General features: G+C 44.0%; 1 protein-coding gene across 1 annotated transcript in view; it reads right to left on the minus strand.

The window, feature by feature from the left end:
- Window positions 1-15,827, minus strand: part of LOC115151155 (uncharacterized) — a 257,223-nt gene that overhangs the window by 189,182 nt on the left and 52,214 nt on the right. Inside the window, exon 2 of the mRNA XM_029695166.1 lies at window positions 2,627-2,734. Within this exon, the coding sequence (XP_029551026.1) occupies window positions 2,627-2,734 (108 nt within the window). The remainder of the gene's footprint in view (window positions 1-2,626; window positions 2,735-15,827) is intronic.

Here is a 15,827-nt window from a genome sequence, read left to right on the forward strand (position 1 = left end):
GTAATCAATGTGAAACATGCTTCAACAAAGTACAGAGTAAAGGGTCTGAATAGTTATGTAAATGTGGTAGTTAATTTTAATACATTTGCAAAAATTCTAAAAAACTATTTTTGCCTTATCATTATGGGGTATTGTGTGCAGATTGATGAGAAAAAAAATAATTTAATACATTTTAGGTGAAGGCTGTAACAAAATGTGGAAAAAGTCAAGGGGTCTGAATAGTTTCCAAACGCACTGTATATTAATATTCTAGTGACTTCTACCCTATAGATAAAATGTTTGTACCATATAGATTATTAATATAATGGAATCTACCACATAGATCATTATTCTAGTATAAGGGGGGTGGCAAAAGTACAGCCCGCACTTCAATCCAGCCCATGAGACAGAAAAAAAAGAATAATGTTTCATTATTATTTCTCCCCAATGTCATGGTATCCACGGTAGTTACAGTCTTGTTACATCGTTGCAACTCCGGTACAGACTCGGGAGAGGCAAAGGTTGAGAGCTGTGCATCCTCCGAAACATGACTCAGCCAACCAGCACTGCTTCTTGACACAATGCTCACTTAACCTGGAAGCCAGACGCACCAATGTGTCGGAGGAAACACCGTACACCTGGCGACCGTGTCAGCGTGCACTGCACCCGGCCCACCACAGGAGTCATTAGAGCGCGATGGGACAAGGAAATATCGGCCTGCCAAACTCTCTCCTAACGCTGGGACAATTGTGCGCCGCCTCACGCGTCTCCCAGCTGTGACACAGCCTGGGATCAAACCAGGGTCTGTAGTGATGCCTCAAGAACTGCGATGCAGTGCCTTAGACAGCTGTGCCACTCGGGAGACCCCTGCAAATTGATTTTAACAAACAATTGGTCACCTAAAAAATACACCGCTCTGTTGAATTTCAAAAGTGGCAGCATCATGTTGTGGGGTGCACTTCACAAAATAGATGGCTTCATGAGGAAGTAAAATTATGTGGATATATTGAAGCAACATCTCAAGACATCAGTCAGGAAGTTAAAGCTTGGTCGCAAATGGGTCTTCCAAATGGACAATGACCCCAAGCATACTTCCAAAGTTGTGGCAAAATGGCTTAAGGACAACAAAGTCAAGGTTTTGGAGTGGCCATCACAAAGCCCTGACCTCAAGCCTATAGAAATTTTGTGGGCAGAACTGAACAAGCGTGTGTGAGCAAGGAGGCCTACAAACCTGACTCAGTTACACCAGCTCTGTCAGGAGGAATGGGCCAAAATTCACCCAACTTATTGTGGGAAGCTTGTGTCTTCTACTTATTCCGGTGGCTTCTACTTTATAGATTATTCTTCTAGTGGCTGCTACAATATAGATTATTATTATAGCTGCTTCTACCCCATAGATTATTATTCTAGTGGTTTATATTCCAGATTATTAGTCTAGTGGCTTCTACTCTATGTATTATCATTCTAGTGGATTCTACTGTATAGATTATTATTCTAGTGGCTTCTACCATATAGATTGGTTTGGTGGGTTCAACCCTATAGATTATTATTCTAGTGGCTTCTACCGTATATATTATTATTATTATTAGTTTGGTGGGTTCTACTGTATAGATTATTATTCTAGTGCCGTCTACTCTATAGATTGATTCTAGTGGCTGCTACAACATAGATTATTATTCTAGTGCCTTCTAATCTATATATTGTTATTCTAGTGCCTTCTATTCTATATATTGTTATTCTAGTGGCTTCTACTCTATATGCATTATTATTCTAGTGGATTTTACTGTAATATTATTCTAGTCAAAACAGTATTATTTTAGTACATTAAAGATTATTATTCTAGTTGCTACTACCTTAAATATTATTTTTCAAGTGGCTTCTACTCTATGGATTATTATTCTAGTTTATAGATTATTATTCTAGTGGCTTCTACCATATAGATTGGTTTGGTGGGTTCAACCCTATAGATTATTATTCTAGTGGTTTCTACCGTATATATTATTATTATTAGTTTGGTGGGTTCTACTGTATAGATTATTATTCTAGTGGCTTCTGCTCTATAGATTATTATCCTAGTGCCGTCTACTCTATAGATTTATTCTAGTGGCTGCTACAACATAGATTATTATTCTAGTGCCTTCTAATCTATATATTGTTATTCTAGTGCCTTCTATTCTATATATTGTTATTCTAGTGGCTTCTACTCTATATGCATTATTATTCTAGTGGATTTTACTGTAATATTATTCTAGTCAAAACAGTATTATTTTAGTACCTTAAAGATTATTATTCTAGTTGCTACTACCTTAAATATTATTTTTCAAGTGGCTTCTACTCTATGGATTATTATTCTAGTTTATAGATTATTATTCTAGTGGCTTCTACTATATGGATTATTCTAGTAGATTTTACTCTAGAGAGAGGAGAGAGAGATAATTGAGAGGAGAGAGATGATTGAGAGAGGAGAGATAATTGAGAGATAATTGTGAGAGAGAAGAGATAATTGAGAGATAATTGTGAGAGAGAAGAGATAATTGAGAGATAATTGTGAGAGAGAGGAGAGAGATAGTTGTAGAGAGAAAGCGAGAGAGAAAATACAGTAACTTTATACTATAGGCAGAGTAAAACTTCTACAGTTAAGATTTACCCAAAAGATGCAGACTTCCATGGTCGACAGGGAGGACTTCTTCTACAGAGAGGCGCTACCAGGGTCAGAAGGCAGTCTGTCTCTTCTAAAGGCAGAGATGCATGGTGCCTTGAAACACAAAGAGAGATAGACATACAGTTGAAGTCGGAAGTTTACATACACTTAGGTTGGAGTCATTAAAACTCGTTTTTCAACCACTCCACAAATTTCTTGTTAACAAACTGTAGTTTTGGCAAGTCGGTTAGGACATCTACTTTGTGCATGATAAGTAATATTTCCAACAATTGTTTACAGACAGATTATTTCACTTATAATTCACTGTATCACAATTCCAGTGGGTCAGAAGTTTACATACACTAAGTTGACTGTGCCTTTAAACAGCTTGAAAAATTCCAGAAAATGATGTCATGGCTTTAGAAGCTTCTGATAGGCTAAATGACATTGTTTGAGTCAATTGGAGGTGTACCTGTGGATTTATTTCAAGGCCTACCTTCAAACTCAGTGCCTCTTTGCTTGACATCATGGGAAAATCAAAATAAATCAGCCGAGACCTCAGAAAAACTATTGTAGACCTCCACAAGTCTGGTTCATCCTTTGGAGCAATTTCCAAACACCTGAAGGTACCACGTTCATCTGTACAAACAATAGCACGCAAGTATAAACACCATGGGACAACGCAGCCGTCATACCGCTCAGGAAGGAGACGCGTTCTGTCTCCTAGAGATGAATGTACTTTGGTACGAAAAGTGCAAAATCAACCCCAGAACAACAGCAAAGGATCTTGTGAAAATGCCGGAGGAAACAGGTACAAAAGTATCTATATCCACAGTAAAACGAGTCCTATATCGACATAACCTGAAAGGCCGCTCAGCAAGGAAGAAGGCACTGCTCCAAAACCGCCATAAAAAGCCAGACTACGGTTTGTGGGCACATGGGGACAAAGATCGTACTTTTTAGAGAAATGTCCTCTGGTCTGATGAAACAAAAATAGAACCGTTTGGCCATAATGACCATTGTTATGTTTGGAAGAAAAAGTGGGAGGCTTGCAAGCCGAAGAACACCATCCCAACCGTGACGCACGGGGGTGGCAGCATCATGTTGTGGGGGTGCTTTGCTGCAGGAGGGACTGGTGCACTTCACAAATAGATGGCATCATGAGGTAGGAAAATGATGTGGACATATTGAAGCAACATCTCAAGACATCAGTCAGGAAGTTAAAGCTTGGTCGAAAATCGGTCTTCCAAATGGATAATGACCCCAAGCATATTTCCAAAGTTGTGGCAAAAGGGCTTAAGGACAACAAAGTCAAGATATTGGAGTGGCCATCACAAAGCCCTGACCTCAATCCCATATAAAATTTGTGGGCAGAGCTGAAAAAGTGTGTGCGAGCAAGGAGGCCTACAAACCTGACTCAGTTACACCAGCTCTGTCAGGAGGAATGGGCCAAAATTCACCCAACTTATTGTGGGAAGCTTGTGGAAGGCTACATGAAACGTTTGACCCAAGTTAAAGGCAATGCTACCAAATACTAATTGAGTGTATGTAAACTTCTGACCCACTGGGAATGTGATGAAAGAAATAAAAGCTGAAATAAATCACTCTACTATTATTCTCACATTTCACATTTAAAAAAAATAAACGTGGTGATCCTAACTGACCTAAAACAGGGAATTTTTACTAGGATTAAATGTCAGGAATTGTGAAAAACTGAGTTTAAATGTATTTGGCTAAGGTGTATGTAAACTTCCGACTTCAACTGTAATTTATAGATCGGCAGGAAAGGGTTCTCTCGAGCAGCTAGATGTTCTTTACCATTCGGCCATCAGATGTGACACCAATGCTCCTTATAGGAGACATAACTGCACTTTATACTCCTCTGTAAACTGGTCATCTCTGTATACCTGTCGCAAGACCCACTGGTTGATGCTTATTTACAAAACCCTCTTAGGCCTCACTTCCCCCATCGGAGATATCTACTGCAGCCCTCATCCTCCACATACAACACCCGTTCTGCCAGTCACATTCTGTTAAAGGTCCCCAAAACACACACACCCTTGGGTCGCTCCTCTTTTCAGTTCGCTGCAGCTAGCAACTGGAACGAGCTGCAACAAACACTCAAACTGGACAGTTTTATCTCAATCTCTTCATTCAAAGACTAAATCATGGACACTCTTACTGACAGTTGTGGCTGCTTTGGGTGATGTACTGTCGTCTCTACCTTCTTGACCTTTTTGCTGTTTACTGTGCCCAATAATGTTTGTACTATGTTGTGTTGCTACCATGTTGTTATGTTATGTTTTGTTGCTACCATGCTGTGTTGTCATGTGTTGCTGCCTTGCTATGTTGTCTTAGGTCTTTCTTTATGTAGTGTTCTCTCTTGTTGTGATGTGTGTTCTGTCCTATATTCATATTGTATTTATTTTCATTTTTTTCCCAGGCCCCAGTCTCCGCAGGAGGCCTTTTGGTAGGCCGTCATTGTAAATAAGAATTTGTTCTTAACTGACTTGCCTAGTTAAATAACATTTAAAAATAGACACAGTCAGGCAGAGAAGGATGGTGCCTAAAACACAAAGAGAGACAGAGAAGCATGGTGCCTTGAAACACAAATAGAGACAGAGACACACAGTCAGTCGGTAAGTGGATTGTCATTTGGATGCAAGCTAATGCAAGGCCTTTGGCTTGGTTTGGCTTGAAACATTACAGCTTTGTAAAGCACACAAACCATTCTCATAGTTGGATAACAAATAGATAGAAGCATGTAGAATGACCCAGACTATCACTTGACATGATGACTGTCAAGTAATGACTGTCGTCTAGGAGAGGGCTTCTGGGACTGAGTATGATGATGACTCCATTCTTTAGAGAATAAGAGTTGGCATTAAACAATGTCCCAGTGAGCCATTGAGCTGACCACGGCATTCACCGGAGAGAGGGTGCTTCCCAAATGGTATACAATCCCCTAAAATGGCGCCGGAGAAGAAGGAAGACGTTTTACATGCCCCCAACCGATTGTTTTTTTGTTTGTTTATTTGCGCCGTTTGCAATTTTTTTTAAACTTATTTTGTACTTAATGTTGCCACTACCATCTCTTATGACCGAATATAAATCCAGGACATCAGGACTGTGATTACTCACCACGGACTGGCAGAATCCTTTATTTCCTTTAACGAGTCTGACGAGCCCGACACGAACGATATACTGCTTTCTCGGGAACACGCCCAGATCCCCGTGATTTGCGTGAAGAGGTGGAGAAAAAAGGGGCTGTGAGGGCGGGCTGCCGTTTGAGAATTCTCAGGCGATGGAATAAACCCCCACTTCCTTCCATTCTGCAGGCAAAGGTCTTTGGACAATAAAATAGATGACCTACGTTGTGACGGCCCTGAATTTTCCTGAACCGTTTCAGTGCTTCTCCTTCCAATAGGGCGCTTCCCCTTTAATTCCCAATTAAATAGTGCTTCTCCTTCCAATAGAGCGCTTTCCCTTTAATTCCCAATTAAATAGTGCTTCTCCTTCCAATAGAGCGCTTTTCCTTTAATTCTCAATTAAGTAGTGCTTCTCCTTCCAATAGGGCGCTTTTCCTTTAATTCTCAATTAAATAGTGCTTCTCCTTCCAATAGGGCGCTTCCCCTTTAATTCTCAATTAAATAGTGCTTCTCCTTCCAATAGGGCGCTTTCCCTTTAATTCCCAATTAAATAGCCAGCATCAGCTGCGCAAAAGTGGGGTTGTGATGGAGACGTGAATGAGGATGTGTTCAACCATAAGTTGTGAAGCTTCTCTCTTCCATTTGTTTTGTTGCCTATAAGTGTGTGCTTTGTAGCCTAATAGCAAGTTTACCCAGGACCGCATCCACTCTTTGCATCCGTGGACTACACCATTGTTCTTCGTGGCCTTTCTCTGCTGGAGATCTGTCGGCGGATTGGCTTGTCTGACTGACCGACTGACTACAACCTTTTTGTATACGGTATTTCATTTGTTTTGGTGTGATGTATACCGTGATGATTTATGTAGTTAGTTGTAGTTGAGGACTTATTAAGATGTGATTCGCTTTATAGTTGTGTGGTAAAATATTTGTTATTTTGATTGTATGATTGACACTGGGTTTACGCTACACTGGTATGAACGGACAAACATTGCGTGACTAAGGTCACTTGAGTTCCCTGAACTCCTTTACCGGGCTGGACTCTTTTTAGGCCCGAGGTACAGGACATTTCTGGAGGAACCAGAGCTCTTTAAAGCTCATTATTGTGTGTGTGTGTGTGTGTGTGTGTGTGTGTGTGTGTGTGTGTGATCATTTATGTTGTTAATACAACCCACGCAAAAGAATAGTTGTTTTGTAAGTTCTTTCCAATGTTTTAAGGGTTTATGAAAAGTGTATTTCCATCCTGACTTTTACATGAGTCCTTTGTATTGGTGTAGACTTGACGGACCAGATGGGACTCATTCCCTCCCAAACCAAAAGGAGAAACCAATATTTTCTCTGGTAGGCACAACCTACCTGGCACCCCTATAAACGATAACCTTACAAAACCGTTGGAAGACAAAACTAATATCTTATGCTTCACAGAGACGTGGCTGACCGACGACACCAACATACAGCTGGCTGGTTATACACTGTACCGGCAGCATAGAACAGCGGCGTCTGGTAAGACAAGGGGCGGCGGGCTATGTATTTTTGTAAATAACAGCTGGTGAACGATATCTAAGGAAGTCTCGAGCTATTGCTTGCCTGAGGTGGAGTATCTCATTATAAACTGTGGACCACACTACCTACCTAGATAGTTTTCAAATGTATTTTTCATATCTGTTTACATACCACCACAGACAGAAGCTGGCACTAAGACAGCATTGAATGAGCTGTATTCCGCCATAAGCAAACAAGAAAACGCTCACCCAGGGGAGGAGCTCCTAGTAGCCAGGGACTTTAATGCAGGGAAACTCAAATCAGTTTTACCAAATTTCTATCAGCGACCAGAGGGAAAAAAAACTCTGGACCACCTTTACTCCACACACAGAGACACATACAAACCTCTTCCTCACCCTCCATTTGGCAAATCTGACCATAATTATATCCTCCTGATTCCTGCTTAAAATCAAAAATTAAAGCAGGAAGCATCAGTGACTAGATCAATAACAAAAGTGGTCAGATGAAGCAGATGCTAAACTACAGGACTGTTTTGCTAGCACAGACTGGAATATGTTCTGGGATTCCTCTGATGGCATTGAGGATTACACCACATCAGTCATTGGCTTCATCAATAAGTGATTTGATGACATCTTCCCCACAGTGACCGTACGTACATACCCCAACCAGAAGCCATGGATTACAGGCAACATCCACATTGAGCTAAAGGGTAGAGCTGCAGCTTTCATGGAGCGGGACTCTAACCCGGAAGCTTATAAGCCATCCCGCTATGCCCTCTGACGAACCATCAAACAGGCAAAGCATCAAAACAGGACTAAGATTGAATCGTACTACACTGACTCTGACACTCGTCGGATGAGGCAGGGCTTGCAAACCATTAGTCTACAAAGGGAAGCACAGACGAGAGCTGCACAGTGACACGAGCCTACCAGATGAGCTAAACTAATTCTATGCTCGCTTCGAGGCAAATAACACAAACATGCATGAGAGCACCAGCTGTTCTGGAAGACTGTGTGATCACGCTCTCTGCAGCCGATGTGAGAAAGACCTTTAAACAGGTCAACATTCACAAGACCGCAGGGCCAGACGGATTACCAGGACGTGTACTCAAAGCATGCGCTGACCAACTAGCAAGTGTCTTCACTGACATTTTCAACCTCTCCCTGTCCGAGTCTGTAATACCAACATGTTTTAAGCAGACCACTATAGTGCCTGTGCCCAAGAACACAAAGGTAACCTGCCTAAATGACTGCTGACCCGTAGTACTCACATTTGTAGCCATGAAGAGCTTTGAAAGGCTGGTCATGGCTCACATCAACACCATCATCCCAGAAACCCTAGACCCACTCCAATTTGCATACCGCCCCAACAGATCCACAGATGATGCATTCTCTATTGCACTCCACACTGCCCTTTCCCACCTGGACAAAAGGAACACCTACAGTATGTGAGAATGCTATTCATAAACAACAGCTCAGTGTTCCACAACATAGTGCCCTGAAAGCTCATCAATAAGCTAAGGACCTTGGGACAAAACACCTCCCTCTGCAACTGGATCCTGGATTTCCTGACAGGCCGCCCCCAGTTGGTAAGGGTAGGTAACAACACATCCACCACGCTGATCCTCAACACAGGGGCCCTCAGGGGTGCGTGCTCAGCCCCCTCCTGTACTCCTTGTTCACCCACGACTGCATGGCCAGGCATGACTCCAACACCATTATTAAGTTTGCAGATGACACAGCAGTGGTAGGCCTGATCACCGACAACGACGAGACAGCCTATAGGGAGGAGGTCAGAGACCTGGCCGGGTGGTGCCAGAATAACAACCTGTCCCTCAACGTAACCAAGACCAAGGAGATTATTGTGGACTACAGGAAAAGGAGGACTCAGCATTCCCCCATTCTCATCGATGAGGCTGTAGTGGAGCAGGTTGAGAGCTTCAAGTTCCATGGTGTCCACATCAACAACAAACTAGAATGGTCCAAACATACCAAGACAGTCGTGAACAGGACACGACAAAGCCTATTCCCCCTCAGGAAACTAAAAAGATTTGGCATGGGTCCTGAGATCCTCAAAAGGTTCTACAGTTGCAACATCGAGAGCATCCTGACCGGTTGAATCAAAAATTGTCAAAGACCGCAGCCACCCCAGTCATAGACTGTTCTCTCTACTACCGCATGGCAAGCAGTACCGGAGTGCCAAGTCTAGGACAAAAAGGCTTTTTAAAAGTTTTTACCCTCAAGCCATAAGACTCCTGCACAGGTAATCAAATGGCTACCCCGACTATTTGCATTGTGTGCCCCCCCAACCCCTCTTTTTACACTGCTGCTACTCTCTGTTTATCATATATGCATAGTCACTTCAACTATACATTCATGTACATACTACCTCAATTGGGCCGACCAACCAGTGCTCCCGCACATTGGCTAACCGGGCTATCTGCATTGTGTCCCAGCCACCACCCGCCAACCCCTCTTTTACGCTACTGCTACTCTCCGTTCATCATGTATGCATATTCACTTTAACCTGTCTGGGCTAGGGGGCAGTATTTTCACAGCTGGATGAAAAACGTTAACGTAAAGCCAATCCTCAGTAAAAGAAACATGACAGCCCTCTTGGAGTTTGCCAGAAGGCACCTAAAGAAACAAGATTATCTGGTCTGATGAAACCAAGATTGAATTCTTTGGCCTGAATGCCAAGCGTCACATCTTGAGAACACCGTAGGGATGGTGTCAGGTTAAGCATGGTGCTGGCGGCATCATGCTGTGGGGATGTTTTTCAGCAGCATGGACTGGGAGACTAGTCAGGATTGAGGGAAAGATGAATGGAGCAAAGTACAGAGATATCCTTGAGGAAAACCTGCTCCAGAGTGCCCAGGACCTCAGACTGAGGTGAATGTTCACTTTACAACAAGACAACGATCCTAAGAACACAGCCAAGACAACAGGAGTGGCTTTGGGACAAGTCTCTGAATGTCGTTGAGTAGCCCAGCCAGAGCCTAGACTTGAACCCGATCTAATATCTCCAGAGAGACCTCAAAACAGCTGTGCAGCGATGCTCCCCATCCAACCTGACTGAACTAGAGATCATCTGCAGAGAAATACAGGTATGGGAGAATCTATCCAAATACAGGTGTGCCAAGCTTGTAGCGTCATACCCAAGAAGACTTGAGGCTGCCATTGCTGCCAAAGGTTCTTCAACAAAGTACTAGGAGACCATGGCATTCAGTAGACGAGAGGGAGCATGGCATTCAGTAGACGAGGGGGACCATGGCATTCAGGAATATGGCGCCGACAGAGATGCTCGCCTCGCTTCGAGTTCTTAGGAAACTATGCAGAATTTTGTTTTTTTTATTTAATATTTCTTACATTGTTACCCCAGGAAATCTTAAGTGTTATTACGGGAAGAACTACCTGATATAAGAGCAACGTCAATTTACCAACATTACGACCGATACTATCCCGAAGCTGATCCTCTCTTTGAACCACCACCCAGGACAATGGATCTAATCCCAGCAGCTGACCGAAAACAAAGGCAACGCAGAGGTTACAGACGGAGCCTTCTGGTCAGGCTTCGTAAACGGGCACATCGCTCACCTCTCCCGAGTATACTACTCGCCAATGTCTAGTCTCTTCACAACAAGGCAGACGAAATTCGAGCAAGGGTTGCCTTCCAGAGAGACATCAGACTAACATTCTCTGTTTCACAGAAACATGGCTCTCTCGGGATATGTTGCCGGAATCGGTCCAGCCACCGGGCTTCTCCATGCATCGCGTTGACAGAGAAACTCCTCTCTGGGAAGAGGAAGGGCGGGGATGATTGCTTTTTGATTAACAACTCTTAGTGCGATCATAACAACACAAGAGCGGAGCTCACACTAGAGCGGAGATCGCATTACTCACTAGAGTCGGGATCACACTAGTCACTAGAGCGGGGTCAAACTACTCCCTAGAGCGGAGGGTCTCACACTGCGCCCTAGAGCGGAGGGTCTCACACTGCTCCCACTGCTCCCTGCTCCCAACTCACTGCCTTCCTGAAGACAAACAATGTATACGAAATGCTTCAGTCTGGTTTTAGACCCCATCATAGCACTGAGACTGCACTTGTGAAGGTGGTAAATGACCTTTTTAATGGCGTCAGACCGAGGCATCTGTCCTCGTGCTCCTAGACCTTAGTGCTGCTTTTGACACCATCGATCACCACATTCTTTTGGAGAGATTGGAAACCCAAATTGGTCAACACGGACTAGTTCTGGCCTGGTTTAGATCTTATCTGTCAGAAAGATATCAATTTGTCTCTGTGAATGGGTTGTCCTCTGACAAACCAACTGTAAATTTCATTGTGCCTCAAGGTGCTGTTTTAGGACCACTATTGTTTTCATTATATATTTTACCTCTTGGGGATGTCATTCGAAAACACAATGTTAACTTTCACTGCTATGTGGATGACACACAGCTGTACATTTCAATGAAACATGGTGAAGCCCCAAAATTGCCCTCGCTAGAAGACATAAGGAAGGGGATGGCTGCAAACTTTCAATTTTTAAACTCGGACAAAACAGAGATGCTTGTTCTATGTCCCAAGAACCAAAGAGATCTTCTGTTGAATCTGACAATTAATCTGGATGGTTGTACAGTCATCTCAAATAAAACTGAAGGACCTCGGCGTTACTCTGGACCCTGATCTCTCTTTTGACGAACATATCAAGACTGTTGCAAGGACAGCTTTTTTTCCATCTGCGTAACATTGCAAAAATCAGAAACTTTTTGTCCAAAAATTATGCAGAAAAATTAAGCCATGCTTTTGTTACTTCTAGGTTAGACTACTGCAATGCTTTACTTTCCGGCTACCCGGCTACATGGGCTTGCTCCTACCCATCTTTCCGATTTCGTCCTGCCGTACATACCTACACGTACGCTATGGTCACAATACGCAAACAGCTGGAGGCAGGGCTTTCTCCAATAGAGCTCAATTTTAATGGAATGGTCTGCCTACCCATGTGAGAGATGCAGACTGAACCTTTAAGTCTTTATTGAAGACTCATCTCTTCAGTAGGTCCTATGATTGAGTGTAGTCTGGCCCAGGAGTGTGAAGGTGAACGGAAATGCTCTGGAGCAACAAACCGCCCTTGCCCTCTGCCTGGCCGGTTCCCCTCTCTTCACTGGGATTCTCTGTCTCTAACCCTATTACAGGGGCTGAGTCACTGGCTTACTGGTGTTCTTCCATGCCGTCCCTAGGAGGGGTGCATCATCTGAGTGGGTTGAGTCGCTGACGTGGTCTTCCTGTCTGGGTTGGCGCCCCCCCCCTTGGGTTGTGCCGTGGCGGAGATCTTTGTGGGCTATACTCGGCCTTGTCTCAGGATGGTAAGTTGGTGGTTAAAGAATCCCTCTAGTGGTGTGGGGGCTGTGCTTTGGCAAAGTGGGTGGGGTTATATCCTGCCTGTTTGGCCCTGTCCGGGGGTATCATCGGACGGGGCCACAGTGTCTCCTGACCCCTCCTGTCTCAGCCAGGGGCGGAAATCCCGGGGGGGACAGGGGGGACACGACCCCCCCCATCCTGGGAAAAATATGATTTGTCCCCCCCCAATATATCACTGAAACATAACTATGTAATTTAAATAATATTAATAATACGCAATGAAAGCAATTGTGCTGATTTATAGACTCTTAATAGCGCGTTTTTAAGTTTCAAAAGATTGCGACCCCCCCCACCCTTTTCCTCACAATGGTTTGATCCACTGGCAAGGTAACAGAGGGGTCGTAGCCACTGTCTGAAAGGCACTCAATGAACGTAACTGACGTGAGGTTAATCCAGTCAATCGCGCACACACACTAGCTGAATATGCAGAGCTAGCGCGCAAATATTAACTATTAAGCTAGCTAGTACCTATTCCATTTATGTGGCCTAGTCAAAGATGGAATCTTTGCTATCGTCAATTTATTCCGAGATCAGCATGCAGATGATGTAAGTTAGTGCTTCAAAGTCCCTGTGATAAGGTTAGCGATAAACTGAAGTCCAAACTGAACAGAACTACACTCTCTTCTACCATTGTCTTAAATATATTTAATGGTCTCGTTGCAAAAGCTAAATTGTCGCAAGGGAACTTTTATTTATTTATTTTATTTAACCCGGGTAGCAAAGATTATAGCAAACACCACTGAAACTGAATTGGTGCTCGCTAGCTTTGCAAATTCAGCTATTGTTGGAAGCCAGCCAATATGAAACAAACTATTAAAATTACAAAAGGTTGCAGCATATGTTGTGTAAATGGTGAACTCATACAGCTGTCAACTCTTGTCATTTTAATCCGTTTCACATTTGCTAGCTACCTTTTTAGATCGAAGCCCAAATAGAATGATAAAAGATAAGATGATAGAAGCCCATCTCCTACTGTAAATAACCTACACACTGTGTGTGTGTGTAGCCAGCCAGCCAGGTAGAAAAATGGCAGAAAAATAAAAGACGGACATCAGAGTATTTTTCAGTACACCAAAACGCAAAGTAAGAACCCTAGTAGCCTAATATCTCAAAGACTAGTTGATAAAATGTTCATAAGAAAGAAATGAAATTCTAATGGAAATGTTTCACAATGATGTCATTAGGCAGAGCAGGCAACAGATGGCACACAGACAGCAGAGTTGGGGACAGACTGGAAGAGACAGGGAGTCTCAGGTAAGTTTGTTGAGTCTTTGTTTGGCAACATTATGAAAGGTTCTCCATTTTTTTTACTTGTAAAATAGGAACATAATTGGAAAATGCCATGGATACCCCCACTCTCAACTTAAACTGGTGACTGAACTAAGATTTGTTAAAGGCAATGGTATTGCTGTTGTGAGTAGTTGTGTAGTTTTGGGTACCGGTAGTTAGGAGTACGGCAAACACCTTATTTCTTTGGTTCCTCAATATACATTTACCATATTACAATGTAGGCTATGTGTTACAGCACTACTTTTGGTGTCCCCCTCAGGAATTGCTCTTGAGAAAATGTCATGTAATTGTCCCCCCCCAAAGTTGATATCAGATTTTCGCCCCTGGTCTCAGCCTCCAGTAATTATGCTGCAGTAGTTTGTGTCGGGCCTAGGGTCAGTCTGTTATATCTGCAGTATTTCGCCTGTCTTATCCGGTGTCCTGTGTGAACTTGCTCTCTCTAATTCTCTCTTTCTCCCTCTCGGAGGACCTGAGCCCTAGGACCATGCCTCAGGACTACCTGGCATGATGACTCCTTGCTGTCCCCAGTCCACCTGGCAGTGCTCCTGCTCCAGTTTCAACTGTTCTGCCTGCGGCTATGGAACCCTGACCTATTCACCGGACGTGGTATCTGTCCCAGACCTGCTGTTTTCAACTCTCTAGAGACAGCAGGAGCGGTAGAGATACTCTCAATGCTCTGCTATGAAAAGCCAACTGACATTTACCCCTGAGGTGCTGACCTGTTGCACCCCCCACAACTACTGTGATTATTATTATTTGACCATGCTGGTCATTTATTAACATTTGAACATCTTGTCCATGTTCTGTTATAATCTCCACCCGGCACATCCAGAAGAGGACTGGCCACCCCTCATAGCCTGGTTCCTCTCTAGGTTTCTTCCTAGGTTCTGGCCTTTCTAGGGAGTTTTTCCTAGCCACCATGCTTCTACACCTGCATTGCTTGCTGTTTGGGGTTTTACGCTGGGTTTCTGTAGAGCACTTTGATGTATCAGCTGATGTAAGAAGGGCAATATAAATACATTTGATTTGACTACTCACTAAAGTTGAGGTCACACTAGAGCGGAGGTCACCCTACTCCCTAGAGCGGAGGTCACCCTACTCCCTAGAGCGGAGGTCACACAAAAGAAGAAGTCTCACTAGTCACTAGAGCGGAGATCATACTAGAGCGGAGCCACCCTACACACTAGAGCGGAGGTCACACAAGAGCGGAGGGTCTCGCACTACCCCCTAGAGCGGAGGGTCTCGCACTACCCCTTAGAGCAGAGGTCCACACACTACCCCCTAGAGCGGAGGTCCACACACTACCCCCTAGAGCGGAGGTCCACACACTACCCCCTAGAGCGGAGGTCCACACACTACCCCCTAGAGCGGAGGTCCACACACTACCCCCTAGAGCGGAGGTCCACACTACCCCCTAGAGCGGAGGTCCACACTACCCGCTAGAGTGATCACTCTTCAGAGCTCATTCTCCAGGAATTCAGATTCAATGCTACATGGTAGTTTAACTATAATATGCTGTTTGAGCCAGCATTAGTTCTGTTACATTGGAGTGGCACTGCTGAGAGATCAGGCTCTAGGAATTCAGCAGGTGGCGGTTTGGAAAATGAATACTAGATATCTGGCAGCAGATTTAAAAATTCTGTTTGAGCCAAGTATACAGTACTGCCTCTGGGTCTGGGAGGAACGCGCTGCCAGAGTGTCTGGGAGGAACGCGCTGCCAGAGTGTCTGGGAGGAACACGCTGCCAGAGTGTCTGGGAGGAACGCGCTGCCAGAGTGTCTGGGAGGAACGCGCTGCCAGAGTGTCTGGGAGGAACGCGCTGCCAGAGTGTCTGGGAGGAACGCGCTCCGA

The sequence above is a fragment of the Salmo trutta genome, chromosome 16, assembly GCF_901001165.1.
Source record: "Salmo trutta chromosome 16, fSalTru1.1, whole genome shotgun sequence".
Lineage (NCBI taxonomy): Eukaryota > Metazoa > Chordata > Actinopteri > Salmoniformes > Salmonidae > Salmo > Salmo trutta.